We start from the raw sequence: 17237 nt of genomic DNA, 5'->3' as shown, positions 1-17237 counted from the left end.
CTTATCAGCGGGACACAGAGACAGCAGGGGGGCACGGCCAGCCCGTGCTACCCATGTGCCCAGCACGCTGCACTGAGCGGCACCTGTCGCCAAGCCACCAGTCATGGCTCTGGGCTGGAAGAGGGCTCTGCTCCTCTACAGGTACCCGAGGAGCCGTCCCCACTCCCAGACGACATTACACTCTCACCCGCACTGTGGCACTCAGTTTGTCCTCTGCTGGGAGAGGAGCCACACGGCAGTGAGGCACGGCGCACAGGCGGCATCCTAAGTGCGTGGCCCAGACCAGACCAGAGAAGGGAGCACAGGAAAACACCGGGGTGCTCCCTGCTGGGCTGGGCAGTGGGAAGCCACAGGCCACGTGGGGGCCCTGTGCGCACTCAGGCCCCAGCAAGCTCAAGTTAGCAACTGCTTGTGTACGCACCCCCGGGGCTGAACAAGTAAGCTCAAGGAGTGTGCTATGGGCGGGAGGCGGACTCCTCACCGTCTCACAGAGCAGACACAACTGGGGGGGGGGGGGGGAGCTCCCTGTGCGCCTCCTATGGGGCTGCATTTCAGCCAGAATTCTCACATGAACACAGTTCCTAAAACCACTCCCTAATGGCATCATCAGAGCTCACCAATCAAAGACCTGGGGCAGAAAAACACACAGGTGAGCCCTGAGCGTCCAGCAGCCCAGGAGGGAGACTCGAAACCTGAAGGGCACACTGAGAAGACCCAGGCGCCAACCTGAAGGAGCCCCCACATCCGTCACAACAGGCAGGGGCAGGGCCGGCGCTGTGGCCCAGCGAGGAAAGCCACCGTCCGCAGCCTGGCATCCCATATGGGCACCAGTTCAAGTCCTGGCTGCTTTGCCAGCTCCCTGCTAATACACCTGGGAAAGCAGCAGAGGGCGGCCCAAGTGCCTGGGCCCCTGCTCCCACGTAGGAGACCTGGATGGAGCTCCTGGCTCCTGGCTCCGGCCTGGCGCAGCCCTGGTCATTGCAGACACTTGGGAAGTGAACCAGCAGATGGAACGTCTCTGTCCCTCCTGTCTCTGTAACTCTGTCTCTCAAATAAAGAAGTCTTTGAGGAAAAAAAAAAAAAAAAAAGACGAGGGCAGGCGGAGGACCGTTGTGGACACAGCAATGCGGCGGCCGCGGGACCTGGGCCAGACAATCCCACACGTGCCCACGCAGCTCTGCGCACGGGGCCACTGGCCTGCGGACTGCCCTGGGAGGTGACTGCACTGCGTTTTCCACACCGCATAGCCCTTCAAGACTTGCTCTCAAAATTCTCAAACGCAATGGACTCTGTCTCTTCTCTCAGTGAGCTGCCTCCAGCAAAGCCAGGAACACACACGCTCTGCACCGTGCTCTCCGAGCAACACGACACACGGGGCACAGCGTGCGACTGCCGCCTCTCACCTGTGCCCCAGGCCACACCCCTCCCCTGCTCCCCAAGCGCACGTGCCAAGGACATGTGCAGTGTCCCCAATGTGGAGGGACTCCCCGAATCACTCCAGCACCGTGACCCGGCTCACCCATGGAGAGAGACCCTGGACCGCAGGCACCCTGGACTGCACCCGAATGCTGCCCCTTCATCTTCTTGGCCCTGCTACACTACGCTTACCTCTGTCCCCATCCAGTCACCAACTCCTTGATTAGGGACAGAGCCCGCACACTAACTCTATGCTCCTAACTCCATTCTCCCATCTAACTGTGCCAGAGATGGCTGCCTTCTTAGGGACTTCCCTCTTCCAAAGGAGCAGTGTTGACCAGGATGTGGGCAGACCAAGCCCAGTGTACACCTGCTGGGGGATGAGACAGCCCCGGGGACGCGGAGGTGCCACAGCGGTCGAGCACAGGATGCTACACGTCCTCCTGCCCCCGGGCACGCGCACCGTGGAGGTGCGACAGGTCGCCACGCTCGTGCACAGCTCTTCACAGAGCACCGTTCCTAACGGCCGAAAGGTCCGAGAACGGACACGCTACCTGTGGGAGGTAAATCCCGACAGCATGCGGCCATAAACACCGGAGATGCCCGAGCAGCCGGACACAGAACGCCCACTGTCGTCACCGCACAGGGAGGGGCCGGAGGCCGGGGTCCCCAGGGCTGGGGACAGGGGCGAATGCACACGGGGAACGTTTCCTCTTGGGGTGACAAAACGTGTCGGGAATAGATGGCGCTGGCACTCACCCAACCCCGCAAACGTGCTGAATGCCACCGAATCGCTCTCGGCAAGCGCTGAATTCCACGTTTGGACACGACTCCCTCCCTTCTCTAACAAGGCAGGGACCCTTGCAGGCGACCACACACGCATTATGAATAGCAGCCCAGGGACCTGGAGCCAGACAGGAGTGAGGGCGGTGTGTGCTAGCGCCGGGGAGCCCGGAGGAGCCAGGGGGAGCCAGGGGGAGCCAGGGAAGCAGACGCGGCCATCGGCAGCTGGGATGCCAGGCACTGCCGCAGGAGGCCTCCACGCTGCCATTCCACCGGCACAACACCCGTAAACAGAACGACTCCTGGTACCATCAGCAGAGCCTGCCCGACACACCGCAACTCCAACCCTACCCACGGCCAGGCACCGCCCTCGCTGCCCTCTGTGGCCAGCACAGATAAGCGCCGTGGGCCCAGGCCCTTCCCTCCTCCCAGAACACCAGCCTCGGCTCAGCCTGCTGAGGGCGCAGGCAGCTGGCACTCCGCCTCTGTCACCCCAGGGGAGGCGACTCTGAGAAGAGATTTTTTTTTTTTTTTTTTGACAGGCAGAGTGGACAGTGAGAGAGAGAGAGACAGAGAGAAAGGTCTTCCTTTTTGCCGTTGGTTCACCCTCCAATGGCCGCCGCGGTAGCACGCTGCGGCCGGCACACCGTGCTGATCCGATGGCAGGAGCCAGGGGCTTCTCCTGGTCTCCCATGGGGTGCAGGACCCAAGGACTTGGGCCATCCTCCACTGCACTCCCTGGCCACAGCAGAGAGCTGGCCTGGAAGAGGGGCAACTGGGACAGGATCGGTGCCCCGACCAGGACTAGAACCCGGTGTGCCGGCGCCGCAAGGCAGAGGATTAGCCTAGTGAGCCGCGGCGCAGGCCCTGAGAAGAGATTTGGACCCCTCCGAGGGTCACCCTGCTCAGTCGCACACACACGTGCGTGCACACATCGCCGCCACCGCCCAGGGTCCACAGCTCTCCAGTGAGTCCCTCACCGTCTCTGCACTTACCCATAGCATTAACCACGGACCTCTCACCTGCACCCATTCTTTCCCTAGCTCGCTTCCAGACGCTGGCCATTAACAGGCGGCGGGGCCACAGCCTCAGCTAACAGACCCTCCTACCAGGGCTCCCGGAGGGTGACGGCGCCACGAGCCCCAGGCAGGGTCCCATCAGGCCCTGAGACCCCAAGGCTGCCAGGCACTGCAAGCTGCCACGTGTGCCAGTACACTTGACCGTCTCGGGAAGGGAGCTGTTACCATCACGCCCACCTGACAGATGCCCACTGAGCACAAACAGGCCGGGCAGCTTTCTCAGACCCACAGGGACAGGACGGCCCTGACCCCTGCCCAAAGGCATCCAGCTGAGCTGCCCGCCTGTCTCCAAGGGCACAGCCTTGGACTGGACCCGAGGGGGCAGAGGGGCACGGCACCTCGTGGCCGTGGCACACACAGGGAGCATGGGGGGAGGCGTCCCAGAGTTGTCCCGCGTACTTCAGCTCCCCACACTTCCCTCCAGAACCCCCGGGGGGGCCTGTGCACACGGATGCCAGCTTCCCTCCAAAGGCACAAGGGGCCCCACTGGCAGGGAGAGCCTGGGGTGGGGTGCGGCTGCCGGACTCTTCTCAAAGCACACACAAGTCTCGGGGCAGCAGCGTTAACGTCTACACCAGAAACAACTGGAGCGAGTATTCAGTAAGAAGAAACCGCCACCGCGCATGTGCAGTCAACCAAAGGCGCCGCGGAGGCTGCTGGGGAGAAAGGGGCTTGGCCGGCTGCCAGCTGAAGAGGCTGCCAGAGCCGGTCTGTGACAGGGGCACACCCCACGCTGCTCACTCACGCCCACCCTGGGAGCCAGCATCCCCCAGCACACCCTGCCCACTGCCCTACGCACCCCACCCAGCGGGGCTCCAGCCTGTCACCTCCACTCATGCCCCACAGGGGCCCCCCGCGACCCACGGACCCAACAAGCCCCTAGCCCTGCCACACCACCTGCAGCCGCAGGCCGCTGGGCCCAGGGGCCTCTCCCTCCCTGCCACTCACAGATGCCCCATGCCCTCCAGAACACCCAGGTAAACAGCAGGCCAGGGTAGGAACTCAACACTCCACACGCCCAAGCAGAGACCAACAGTGGCAGCCGGAAACGCACACCGCTGTGCCGAACAAGGCCTGCCCGCTGTGGGCATGTGAGGAGTGAACTAGCTGATGAAGATCTCTCTCCCTCTGCAATCCAGCCTTGCAAGCTAATGAGGAAACAAAGCTCAGGACTGGGTGGGGCTGAAGGAACAGAGAGAATGACGGAGGCCAGAGCCCCCGAGGCTGGGCACCCCTCCTCCGGCCCGGTCCCCGCGAAGCCACTTCATCACAGAGCGTGGCCCCGGGTTCCTCACCCCGACAGAGCCCTCTGCACTGGCTCAGGCTGACCCGCCTGCGCCCCACACTGACGCCACGACGCTTCCGGGCTCCCCGCAGATGGTGCTGCCTTCGTGCGGCTTCCGCCGGCTCGTTCCAACCACAGTCCTGGCTCCTCTGACCACCAGTAACTCTTCCAGCTCCTGGGATGGCGGCAGGGTTATCCTCTAACGCTCCACAACATCCTAAGAGGAGGCAGCTGTACCTCCTGGGAGTGGACAGAGCAGGACAGGGACCTGGCCCACCCCAGGGCCCTCTGCACTTCCTGCGAGTGGACAGAGCCAGACAGGGACCTGGCCCACCCCAGGGCCCCCTGCACTTCCTGGGAGTGGACAGAGCCGGACAGGGACCTGGCCCACCCCAGGGCCCCCTGCACTTCCTGCGAGTGGACAGAGCCAGACAGGGACCTGGCCCACCCCAGGGCCCCCTGCACTTCCTGCGAGTGGACAGAGCCGGACAGGGACCTGGCCCACGCCAGGGCCCCCTGCACTTCCTGGGAGTGGACAGAGCGGGACAGGGACCTGGCCCACCCCAGGGCCCCCTGCACTTCCTGGGAGTGGACAGAGCCGGACAGGGACCTGGCCCACCCCAGGGCCCCCTGCACTTCCTGCGAGTGGACAGAGCCAGACAGGGACCTGGCCCACCCCAGGGCCCCCTGCACTTCCTGGGAGTGGACAGAGCGGGACAGGGACCTGGCCCACCCCAGGGCCCCCTGCACTTCCTGCGAGTGGACAGAGCGGGACAGGGACCTGGCCCACCCCAGGACCCCCTGCACTTCCTGCGAGTGGACAGAGCCAGACAGGGACCTGGCCCACCCCAGGGCCCCCTGCACTTCCTGCGAGTGGACAGAGCCAGACAGGGACCTGGCCCACCCCAGGGCCCCCGGCACTTCCTGCGAGTGGACAGAGCCAGACAGGGACCTGGCCCACCCCAGGGCCCCCTGCACTTCCTGGGAGTGGACAGAGCCGGACAGGGACCTGGCCCACCCCAGGGCCCCCTGCACTTCCTGGGAGTGGACAGAGCGGGACAGGGACCTGGCCCACCCCAAGGCCCCCTGCACTTCCTGGGAGTGGACAGAGCCGGACAGGGACCTGGCCCACCCCAAGGCCCCTGACTGTTTGCCTCCCCAAAGCTTTCAGCACCCACAGCACCAGGTCTCACTGTAAGTGCCCATCCCAGGTGCCCTGAGAAGCCCTCCCGTCGGACATGAGGGTTCTCTCGAGCCACATGTTTAACATGTAACAAACTGCGCCCTCATGAAGTAGCCACACACAAGCAGGAAGCAGGGCGTGCCCGGCTGTGTCCCCCGGCCCTGTCACCAGGGCCACGCTGGAGCCCTGCAGGGACTGGAGCACGGCACCGCCCTCCTCGCTGCCCCCTTGGCCTGGCTTTGGCGTGGGGGCCTCGTGTGACCCCTTCCACGGTGATCCCTGCCGGCTCCGTGGGTCCCACCTGCCCTGGCGTCCACGGCGGACTCTGCCAGGGAACACGAGCTGGGCAGCGACCACTCCCACCTCCCTGACGGCAGCCGTGGGCACCAAGCACCTGGTGAGCATCACTCTTCAGGGATTCGGTTTTGAAATGTTTCTGATCCCTGTGAAGACCCACTGCGGAGGAGCAGCCGCGTAAACAGAGCAGCAGCGGGCCGGGCGCTAGGCGCTCGTGGCAGCCACGCACACTGTCGTCCGAGCAAAGAGCTCCGCCGTGGTTTCCATGCTCTGCCCACGAGGGTGCAGAGGCTCCTGAGCCAGGAGGCAGCATGGTCAGCCTGACCCGGCCCTGCGCTCGGGCTGTCCCATGCTCGGACCCCACCCCCGGCAGGTGCTCCGAGCCACCCTCCCAGCTGCTCCCTCCGCTTCCTGTCCACTCACTACCTGCATTCACGTCTGAATTCCTTTGCTCCTAGAGGACACCCCTCCACCTCAAGTGATGCCACGGGAGACGCCCCGCAGGAGGCTCGCCGGGCTCCCAGTCCTCGCTGCTCTGCCCACTGTGTCGCGTCCTGTGTATCGGCACAGGACAGTGTCAGGCCTCTGAGCACCCAAGCGCTGAAGATGGGAGCGCCGATCACCTACTGAGGCTTGAAGGCGGTCCCCCCCCCCCGCTGTTTACCCGAGCTCAGTCACAGCACAGCTGCCTAGGGCTGGAGAACGTTCCAGAACAAGGCACCGGCCAGCCCGCAGACCCAAGCCAGTGCGCCGGGCCCATGCTCCTCCACCAACAAACAGACTTGGCCTGGTCCAGACAAACAGTCCACCGTGGCCGTGCCTCGGTCCCAGGCCCTGGGAGCCTCTACCCCATGGCCTCCAGCTACGGCCTCTCTGCACTCTCTAAGCTGCCAGGTGAGAGCTGAGGCGTGGGAAGTCCCGTCACTCACCAGTCATGGAGCTGGTGGGGAGGGGTCTGGGACCCCGATTCCAGCGCCTGCCCAGGTAAGCAGAGTGTGCCAGAACCGACGGCCACGCCTCACTGTCCAGAGGGAACCTGCCCAGATACCCCCTGGGGACTCACCCTCCTACCCTGCCCCCACCTGCAATCTTCCTTCCCCACTTCCATCTTCATCTGCCCCGACCCTGCCACCAGGGCCTCGCCCTGCACCTGCAGTGACCGCTCTAGAACAATCCGAGCACCCAACACTCCACGTGCTCAGCGGGCGGTGTGCACCCAGTCCCCCTCCCTACCCGCTCCCTGCATGCCAACCCTGGGCTGTCCCTGGGCTCTGGGCCTGGGGTCCAGAAGCCCCTTTCCCCTGGACCCCCTCAGAGCCTGAGGGGCTCAAAGCCACAGCACCCCTGTCTGCCGAGTGCACGAGCCTCTCCTTCCAGGATTCAAGACAAGACCCTCCTGGGCCGGGAATCAGCTTTAGACAACTGGCACCACCCAGCTACCAAACCCCTAGACAACGCCTCACCCCGCCTGCACTCCCTCCCCCACAAAACCCACCTCCAGGGCCAACTCAGCAACGCCCTCCGGGCTTCCCTGGCACCTGAGCCGCACCTGCCACCCCAGGAGCGCTGTGGCCAGCGGGCCCTCTGGTGCGTGCACGTGGGTGTACATGGCGTGGGGGAGGAGTCTTTATTTCTGTTCCCATCTCTACAGTTTTGTGCTCAGTGTCAGGCAGCACAGCAGTGCCTGGCTCTGCATCTGAGGTCCAGTTCAGCGCATTCGAGAACAGTGCAGGCTACACAGCCTGCGGCGGGACCCCCGCCCTGGCTCGGGCCCACCTGGACCGGCGTCCGTGGTGTCCTGAGTGACTATGGACCCCGTACACAGGCAGCAGAGTCATCCAGGCAAGTGGTCCCCGACAGATGAGGACGCCACCTCCAGGCAGAAGGAGCGCCAGACGCCGCCGGCAGGGGCCGAGGACACAGGGCAGCTGTGTGCCCTGCTGTGGCCGTGACAAGGAGGAATTAAGATCACAAGATGGGGTTTCAGGTTCTTGGTCCAGGGCCTCAGTTCCTGGCAGACAGCTGTGGGGGAGGGGACACGCAGCAGCAGCCTTTGGTACAAATCTGGAAACCTCTCAAAGATACCACCCTTGGTGCTGTGGCGCAGCAGGTAAAGCTGCCACCTGCAGTGCCGGCATCCCATATGGGCACTGGTTCAAGTCCCGGCTGTTCCACATCCTATCCAGCTCTCTGCTATGGCCTGGGATAGCAGTAGAAGTTGGCCCACGTCCTTAGGCCCCTGCACGCTCATGGGAGACCCGAAAGAAGCTCTTGGCTCCTGGCTTCGGATCAGCTCAGCTCCGGCCGTTGTGGCCATCTGGGGAGTGAACCAGTAGACAGAAGACCTCTCTTTCTCTGCCTCTCAACACTGCCTTTCAAATAAATAAATGAATCCTAAAAAAAAAAAAAAAAAAAAAAAAAAAAAAGATACCACCGCTGGCAGCAGTGTTGTGGCGCAACAACAGGTGAAGCCGCATCCCACGAGCGCAGGCCAGAGTCCCAGCTGCTCCACTTCCGATGCAGCTCCCCGCTGCAGCGCCTGGGAAAGCAGCGGAGGACGGCCAAGTGCCTGGGCCCTGCCTCCCTGGAGTCCAGGCTCCTGGTTTCAGTCTGGCCCAGGCCTGTCCATGTGGCCATCTGGGGAGTGAACCAGTGGACGAAGCTCGCTCTCTCTCCCCCTGTATTTCTTCCTCCCTCCCACCCTGCCATCACTCTGCCTTTCAAATAAATAAATCTTTTTTTGAAATGTGCTTGGTCAGAGGCACGGTCCATGCTGATGCGGCCACGCCGGCTCGCGAGCGCCTGCTTCCCGGGGAGTGAGTGCCGGCGCCATCTTACTGGCGAGGGTCTCAGAGGATAAACTGTCCGTGACCCAGGCACAGGCCTCAGAGATCGAGAAGGGCGCGGTAGCCGGATCAGAGAACAAAGCGCCACGTCAGGTTCTCCAGCTTGCTGGGGGAAGCAGAGGAGGAAAGGGAATTCTGCCCCACGAGCGCTTGGTTTCCACTGGCTGGCACTGGGGCACCAGACAGGGGTCCGGGAAGCGTGGGCGCGTGCCAGGCAGCAGGGCAGTGGGTCAGGGTGGAGCTGGAAGGCGCAGAGACTGGCTGGGAAGAGATAAGGGTGGAAGGTGGCTGAGGAGAGAACCCACCTCCCCATCTCCCCCTAGGCAGCCCTTCCTGGCCCCAAACCGGGAGGATCCACCTTATCTGAGCTTGTGAGAAAACTGCACAAGTTCACAAACCGTATTTCCTATGCAGTGTACCATGTCACTTCTGCCCAGAGAGCCACACAAAAGCAGGGCCCTGCTACAGTCAAGACGCAAAGATACAAAGTGACCCCTCCGAAACCCCTGCTCGGGGTCCCCACATGCGAATGAAAGGAGGGAGGGGTGCTACACCTCTAAAGGAGGGAGGGGTGCTACACCTCTACAGGAGGGGGGGTGTCCTACACCTCTAAAGGAGGGGGGGTGTCCTACACCTCTAAAGGAGGGGGGGTGCTACACCTCTAAAGGAGGGGGGGTGTCCTACACCTCTAAAGGAGGGGGTGTCCTACACCTCTAAAGGAGGGGGTGTCCTACACCTCTACAGGAGGGGGGGTGTCCTACACCTCTAAAGGAGGGAGGGGGTGTCCTACACCTCTAAAGGAGGGGGGGTGTCCTACACCTCTAAAGGAGGGGGTGTCCTACACCTCTAAAGGAGGGAGGGGGTGTCCTACACCTCTAAAGGAGGGGGGGTGTCCTACACCTCTAAAGGAGGGGGTGTCCTACACCTCTAAAGGAGGGAGGGGGTGTCCTACACCTCTAAAGGAGGGAGGGGGTGTCCTACACCTCTAAAGGAGGGGGTGTGCTACACCTCTAAAGGAGGGGGGGTGTGCTACACCTCTAAAGGAGGGAGGGGGTGTCCTACACCTCTAAAGGAGGGAGGGGGTGTCCTACACCTCTAAAGGAGGGGGGGTGTGCTACACCTCTAAAGGAGGGGGTGTGCTACACCTCTAAAGGAGGGAGGGGGTGTCCTACACCTCTAAAGGAGGGGGGGTGTCCTACACCTCTAAAGGAGGGGGTGTCCTACACCTCTAAAGGAGGGAGGGGGTGTCCTACACCTCTAAAGGAGGGGGGGTGTCCTACACCTCTAAAGGAGGGGGTGTCCTACACCTCTAAAGGAGGGAGGGGGTGTCCTACACCTCTAAAGGAGGGAGGGGGTGTCCTACACCTCTAAAGGAGGGGGTGTCCTACACCTCTAAAGGAGGGGGTGTGCTACACCTCTAAAGGAGGGAGGGGGTGTCCTACACCTCTAAAGGAGGGAGGGGGTGTCCTACACCTCTAAAGGAGGGGGGGTGTCCTACACCTCTAAAGGAGGGGGTGTCCTACACCTCTAAAGGAGGGAGGGGGTGTCCTACACCTCTAAAGGAGGGAGGGGGTGTCCTACACCTCTAAAGGAGGGGGTGTGCTACACCTCTAAAGGAGGGGGGGTGTGCTACACCTCTAGAGGAGGGAGGGGGTGTGCTGCACCTCTGAAGAGACACCCCCTTTGCCACCGCCTGGTGTAAGGAGTCAGGAGCACAGGGTGCGAGGCGAGCCCACCTGTCAAGCCAGGAGAGCCTCAGAGGCCAGGACACCCTGCACCCCAGCTCCTGCTGCAGTCCAGGCTGCAGACCCACAACAGCTCGAGAGCACGGAAACACGGTCGCGGCTGCCTCCGTGGCGGCCAGGCCCTGGGTCCTGCTGGACACAGGCGCGCTGAAGCGCCAGGCTGCGCAGACGGGCTGGGAGCCACTCCGGCAAGCACGCACCACCAAAACCGGAACGGCACGGACGCAAAGGCAGAGCTCTGGAGCCCCGCTGAGCCGTCGGGACCAACAGGGAAGCACCGGTCCCGTCACTGCACTTCTGGGCCTCTGCTGCTTGTGTGAGATCACGTCACAAGAGGAACCTTCAAAAGTCAAGAGCTGCATTTTGGAATCTCACAGTCACAATTAATGAGGCAAAAACGTACCTTATCTGACTGGCGGGCTGACAGCTAGAGGGTGGATGTTCAGCCCAGTGCGGCAGACGCCCTCCGCCCGGGGCCCTGTCCTCCGTTCCAAGATGCCTCGAGCTCCCGACTCCAGCTTCCTGCTACTGCAGACCACGGGAGGGGCCCTGCACGGAACCCCACCTCCCGGCTTCACCATGGCCACCCCTGGCCATCACAGGCATTTGGGGAGTGAAGCTTCAGGTGGGAGCTCGCTTGCAAAATTTTTTAAAAACTTTAAAAAATAAAAAAAAGACACTTGACCTGCATTATTTTGGGTACAGAAACTAGAAGTTAAGAATCATCCTACTTCTTGTAACTGTACAGGTTTTAGAGGCCAGCGCTGTGGTGTAGCGGGTAAAGCCACTGCCTGCAGCGCCGGCATCCCCTATGGGTGCTGGTTTGGGTCCTGGCTGCTCCACTTCCAATGCATCTCTCGTCTATGGCCTGGGAAGGCAGCGGAAGATGGCCCACGTCCTTGGGCCCCTACACCCCCATAGGAGACCTGGAGAAATCTCCTGGCTCCTGGCTTCGGATCAGTTCAGCTCCGGCCGTTGTGGCCATCTGGGGAGTGAACCAGCAGATGGAAGACCTCTCTCTCTCTCTGCCTTCAAATAAATCAATCGATCTCTTAAAAAAACTACAGGTTTTAGAGAAGATGGGGTTTTTACATCCCCCCCCCTTCTGTGTGTAAATTCTTCCTCAAGGTTTACAATGGACTCAGGAGGCCACAGAACCAGCGCAGCCAGCGGCTCTGCCTTCCGCGCCCAGGCAGGCTCTCTTAGGCCCCGCTGTCGGGAGTGGACAGCAGAGTGTGGAGGGTTAACTGCACAGGGCAGACACAGAGTCAGACCCTGCTCAGACCTTCTCCAAGAAGTCCCCGCCGTCAGGAGTGGAGAGCAGAGTGTGGAGGGTTAACTGCACAGGGCAGACGCAGAGTCAGACCCTGCTCAGACCTTCTCCAAGAAGTCCCCGCCGTCAGGAGTGGAGAGCAGAGTGTGGAGGGTTAACTGCACAGGGCAGACACAGAGTCAGACCCTGCTCAGACCTTCTCCAAGAAGTCCCCGCCGATACTCTGTAGCAATTCTGCCAGGGGCCCCCCACGGGGTACTCAGCACAGCTGGGGCCACCCCCAGACACAGGGTAAGATTTTTAAATGGTTCGAAGGCTCAGGTTCCCTGGGAAACACGCCCATCAGACTACTTATTCTTTCCAACAGCTCAAAACCGCTAGAACCAGTCATGTTCCTGCTTTGGAGTAGACGCAGGGCACCAAGGTGATAGCATCTACCGGCCTGCAGCAGGCCTCCGCAGACCCTCCGTGCCGCCGCCTCCGAGTGCGCTCAGCTAGGAAGTCCTTAGTGTTACAAATGGAAGTAGCAAAGCCATTTGCAATTTTTCAGCAATCAGATAGAATGTATTTAATTACTCTAAGGAACAACAGAGTCTCAGGAAGAAACACTACTCCAAAAATTCCCTTTTAAGTGAGATTATAGTCTTCACGCGAAGAATGAAAGCCAACTGCAGGGCACCCTCTAACGACAGACTGGCTGCCCGCCCGCCCACCGCCCGCCAGCAGCCAGCACTGACCCTGCCTTCATTTCTTCAACCAGAGCCGCCCCCTTCCAGGGCCCTCCTCCCACAGGCAGCACCGAGAACCACAGCAGCGAGCCCTCAGAAATGGGCCTGCAGATCCGGGTGGCGACCGCATTTCACGCCAGAAATGGGCACGGGAAGCCCAGAGTCCGTGACCAGTGCACGGGCGCGGGCTGCTCAGGTCTGGACCTAACAGGTATTTCTTCCTGCGGGTCAAGGTCAAATGGGACTGCGAGGGTGGCTTCTCCAGGGAAGGTGCCGAGAGCCCGCTGCCCACATGACCTTGGCGCGGCTCCGAACCCCTGGGCCCCGGGCCCCGGCTGCAACACCAAGAAACACCGGGAACTTCAGCCAGCCGGACGCACGGACTGCCCATCACAACCCCAGCGCCGCCTTCCCCAAGGGTCTCCACTCTCTCCAGGCCTCCAGCTTGCAAGCTGGAATCCCGGCCCCATGGCCAACGTCTGGGGCTCTCCCACTCCACACCCCAGGACAGCGGCCCCTCCCTGCTCTCCACGTTGGCCAGGCTCAACCCAACCAAGTGACATCAGGGAATGGAGAAGGCAGAGAACTAACGGAACAGACAGCTGGCCGGCCCCATCAGGGGAGCGACCGTGCGGACCAGGGCTTCGGGGCGGCAGGCCTGTGGCAGGCAGGGCAGGCTCAGGGGTGTGACCAAAGCCGGGATCGCGGGGCCTGCAGCAGCCCGGAGCCCGGAGGACAAAGGCAAGCGATGCCCCTGCTCAGGGCAGGCGGCGCTGGGGAATTTGGGAGCCACGTGCCTGGGGAGAAGGCTCAGAGCAGCAGGAGCCCTGGCCGTGTCCTCGGCCGAGTGAATGCGCCCACCGCCTCTCTGCTTTAAGAAAGGGGGATTTAAAACAATGTGTTCCTGCTCTAAGTTTTTTGGGAACTTTTCCAAAGAAAGAGGCCCCCTGCGAAGCCGGGGTGCCCAGGAGTCAGCACAGCTCCCCACGGCCCCAGGAAACCGCGCGAGCAGTCGCACTCGAACAAGGAAGCCGGCGTGTCTGGAGCGAGGACCAGCGGCGCACGCAGTTTCCAGGCTCGGGGAGCCGCTTCCTGTCCTGCGGGGCTGACCACCAGCGGGAACCGGCCACACTCAGCCTTCCAGCCTCTCTCCGGCGCAGGGCCCGAGAAGCCGCGGCGAAAGGGAAAACGAAACCGGCCGCGCTGCCGGCTCCCGCGGCCGGCGCAGCTGCTCGGCGCCCCGATCCAGGCCCCGAGCGCCAGGACGCGGAGGGTCCCGCCCCGCCCGGCCCCGCGGCCAGCGTCCCCGCCCGGGCGCCAGGCCGGGCCGCGCGGGCCAGGCGGGGCGCGCGGGCCTGGGGCCTACACGCGGCGGCTCCGGCCCGGCCCGGCGCCCGGCGCGCACGGCCGCGGCCGGGGACGCGGGACACGGCGCCCAGGCGCCCAAGAGCCCAGGCCGCGCGGGCGCCCCGACGCCCCGTGGGGGGGCCGAGGGGGCCGGGGCCGCGCGTCCGCCGCGGGGCCGAGGGAACGGCCGGGCCCGCCGCCCCCGAGCCCCCGCCCCGACCCCGCGAGCCCCCGGCCCCGGCCCCGGCCCCGACCCCGACCCGCCGGCTCCCGCCCGGCCCCCAGCCCGCCCGCGCCGGGCCCGCCAACCGCCGCGCCGCGGGGAGGAGCGCGCGAGGGGCCGGGCCGGTGCCCCGAGCGCGCGGACTCACCGGGGCCGGCTCCCGAGTACATGGTGGCGCCGCCGAGGGGCTCCGGGCCGAGGGGCGGCCGCGCGCGCGCCACGGGCCCCGACGCCGCGAGCCGCGAGGGAGCCGCCGGCCGCACGATCCGCCCCGGCGCGGCCGCCTTGCCAAACAGGTTTACCCGACGCGGCCCGGGCGGCGGGCGGAGGCGGCGGGCGGGGGAGGAGAGACGGGGAGGGAGGGGAAGGCGGGAGGAGGGGAGGGGGAGGAGGGGAGGGGCGCGGGGGGAGGAGGCGGCGCGAGGGCGGGCCCGCGGCGGCGCGCGGCGCTGGGGGCTCCGGCGGAGGCCGGGGGAGGCGCCTGGGGCCAGGCCGAGCGTGGGGAGGGGGGGCGGAGGCGCACGCGGGGCGAGCGGGGGCCGGGGCTAGGACGGGGGCCCTGCCCCGCCGCTCAGTGGGCGACGTCTCTCCCGCGGGCGCGGGGGGCGGGGCCCGGGGAAAGAAGGGGCGGCGCTGCCCTGGGCCCCCTGGGCCCCCGAGGCCCTGCCAGCCCGCAGTTGAGTTATTCACCAAAGCGAACGTCGGGAAGCCGCCTCCAGACCCGGAGCTTGAACTTGAACGCTCCGGCCCCTTGCGCATGGCCACACCGCCACCTGCCGGCACGGCCGAGAAACAGGTCATGGCTGGCAGCAATGAGGACGGGGGTCAGCGCCAGCCGCGTCGGTGGGACGGGGGTCAGTCAACGTATCTGCTGTCGGTGGGACGGGGGTTCAGTCAACGTATCTGCTGTCGGTGGGACGGGGGTCAGTCAACGCCAGCTGCTGTCGGTGGGACGGGGGTCAGTCAGCACCAGCTGCTGTCATGGGACGGGGGGTCAGTCAACGCCAGCTGCTGTCGGTGGGATGGGGGCTCAGTCAACGCCAGTTGCTGTCATGGGACGGGGGTCAGTCAACACCAGCTGCTGTCGGTGTGATGGGGGTCAGTCAACACCAGCTGCTGTCGGTGGGACGGGGGTCAGTCAGCGCCAGCTGCTGTCGGTGGGACGGGGGTTCAGTCAACGCCAGCTGCTGTCGGTGTGACGGGGGTCAGTCAACACCAGCTGCTGTCGGTGGGACGGGGGTCAGTCAGCGCCAGCTGCTGTCGGTGGGACGGGGGTCAGTCAACGCCAGCTGCTGTCGGTGGGACGGGGGTCAGTCAACGCCAGCTGCTGTCGGTGGGACGGGGGTTCAGTCAACGCCAGCTGCTGTCGGTGGGACGGGGGTCAGTCAACGCCAGCTGCTGTCGGTGGGACGGGGGTTCAGTCAACGCCAGCTGCTGTCGGTGGGACGGGGGTCAGTCAACGCCAGCTGCTGTCGGTGGGACGGGGGGTCAGTCAACGCCAGCTGCTGTCGGTGGGATGGGGGTTCAGTCAACGCCAGTTGCTGTCTGTGGGATGGGGGGTCAGTCAACGCCAGTTGCTGTCGGTGGGACGGGGGTCAGTCAACGCCAGCTGCTGTCGGTGGGACGGGGGTCAGTCAACGCCAGCTGCTGTCGGTGGGACGGGGGTCAGTCAACGCCAGCTGCTGTCGGTGGGACGGGGGTCAGTCAACGCCAGCTGCTGTCGGTGGGACGGGGGTTCAGTCAACGCCAGCTGCTGTCGGTGGGACGGGGGGTCAGTCAGCGCCAGCTGCTGTCGGTGGGACGGGGGTTCAGTCAGCGCCAGCTGCTGTCGGTGGGACGGGGGTCAGTCAACGCCAGCTGCTGTCGGTGGGACGGGGGTTCAGTCAACGCCAGCTGCTGTCGGTGGGACGGGGGTCAGTCAACGCCAGTTGCTGTCATGGGACGGGGGTCAGTCAACGCCAGCTGCTGTCGGTGGGACGGGGGTCAGTCAACGTATCTGCTGTTGGTGGGATGGGGTTCAGTCAACGCCAGCTGCTGTCGGTGGGACAGGGTTCAGTCAACACCAGTTGCTGTCGGTGGGATGGGGGTCAGTCAACGCCAGCTGCTGTCGGTGGGATGGGGGTCAGTCAATGTATCTGCTGTCGGTGGGACGGGGGTTCAGTCAGCACCAGCTGCTGTCTGTGGGATGGGGGTCAGTCAACACCAGCTGCTGTCGGTGGGATGGGGGGTCAGTCAACGCCAGCTGCTGTCGGTGGGGTGGGGGTTCAGTCAGCACCAGCTGCTGTCTGTGGGATGGGGGTCAGTCAACACCAGCTGCTGTCGGTGGGATGGGGGGTCAGTCAACGCCAGCTGCTGTCGGTGGGGTGGGGGGTCAGTCAACGCCAGCTGCTGTCGGTGGGACGGGGGTCAGTCAACGCCAGTTGCTGTCATGGGACGGGGGTCAGTCAACGCCAGCTGCTGTCGGTGGGACGGGGGTCAGTCAACGTATCTGCTGTTGGTGGGATGGGGTTCAGTCAACGCCAGCTGCTGTCGGTGGGACAGGGTTCAGTCAACACCAGTTGCTGTCGGTGGGATGGGGGTCAGTCAACGCCAGCTGCTGTCGGTGGGATGGGGGTCAGTCAATGTATCTGCTGTCGGTGGGACGGGGGTTCAGTCAGCACCAGCTGCTGTCTGTGGGATGGGGGTCAGTCAACACCAGCTGCTGTCGGTGGGATGGGGGGTCAGTCAACGCCAGCTGCTGTCGGTGGGGTGGGGGTTCAGTCAGCACCAGCTGCTGTCTGTGGGATGGGGGTCAGTCAACACCAGCTGCTGTCGGTGGGATGGGGGGTCAGTCAACGCCAGCTGCTGTCGGTGGGGTGGGGGGTCAGTGAATGCCAGCTGCTGTCGGTGGGATGGGGGTCAGTCAACGTATCTGCTGTCGGTGGGGTGGGGGTTCAGTCAACGCCAGCTGCTGTCTGTGGGATGGGGGTCAGTCAACACCAGCTGCTGTCGGTGGGATGGGGGGTCAGTCAATGCCAGCTGCTGTCGGTGGG

General features: G+C 64.1%; 1 protein-coding gene across 1 annotated transcript in view; it reads right to left on the bottom strand.

Annotated features, from left to right (window-relative positions):
* AGO2 (argonaute RISC catalytic component 2) overlaps positions 1 to 14407 on the bottom strand; it is a 91987-nt gene extending 77580 nt beyond the window's left edge. The window contains exon 1 of the mRNA XM_062187946.1: positions 14354 to 14407. Coding sequence (XP_062043930.1) covers positions 14354 to 14375 — 22 coding nt within the window. The 5' untranslated portion in view covers positions 14376 to 14407. The remainder of the gene's footprint in view (positions 1 to 14353) is intronic.
* Positions 14408 to 17237: the final 2830 nt, after the last annotated feature.

Source organism: Lepus europaeus, chromosome 4 (assembly GCF_033115175.1).
Source record: "Lepus europaeus isolate LE1 chromosome 4, mLepTim1.pri, whole genome shotgun sequence".
Taxonomy (NCBI): Eukaryota; Metazoa; Chordata; class Mammalia; order Lagomorpha; family Leporidae; genus Lepus; species Lepus europaeus.
The sequence above is the reverse complement of the archived record's forward strand: the minus strand, read 5'-3'. Positions and strand labels throughout refer to the sequence as shown.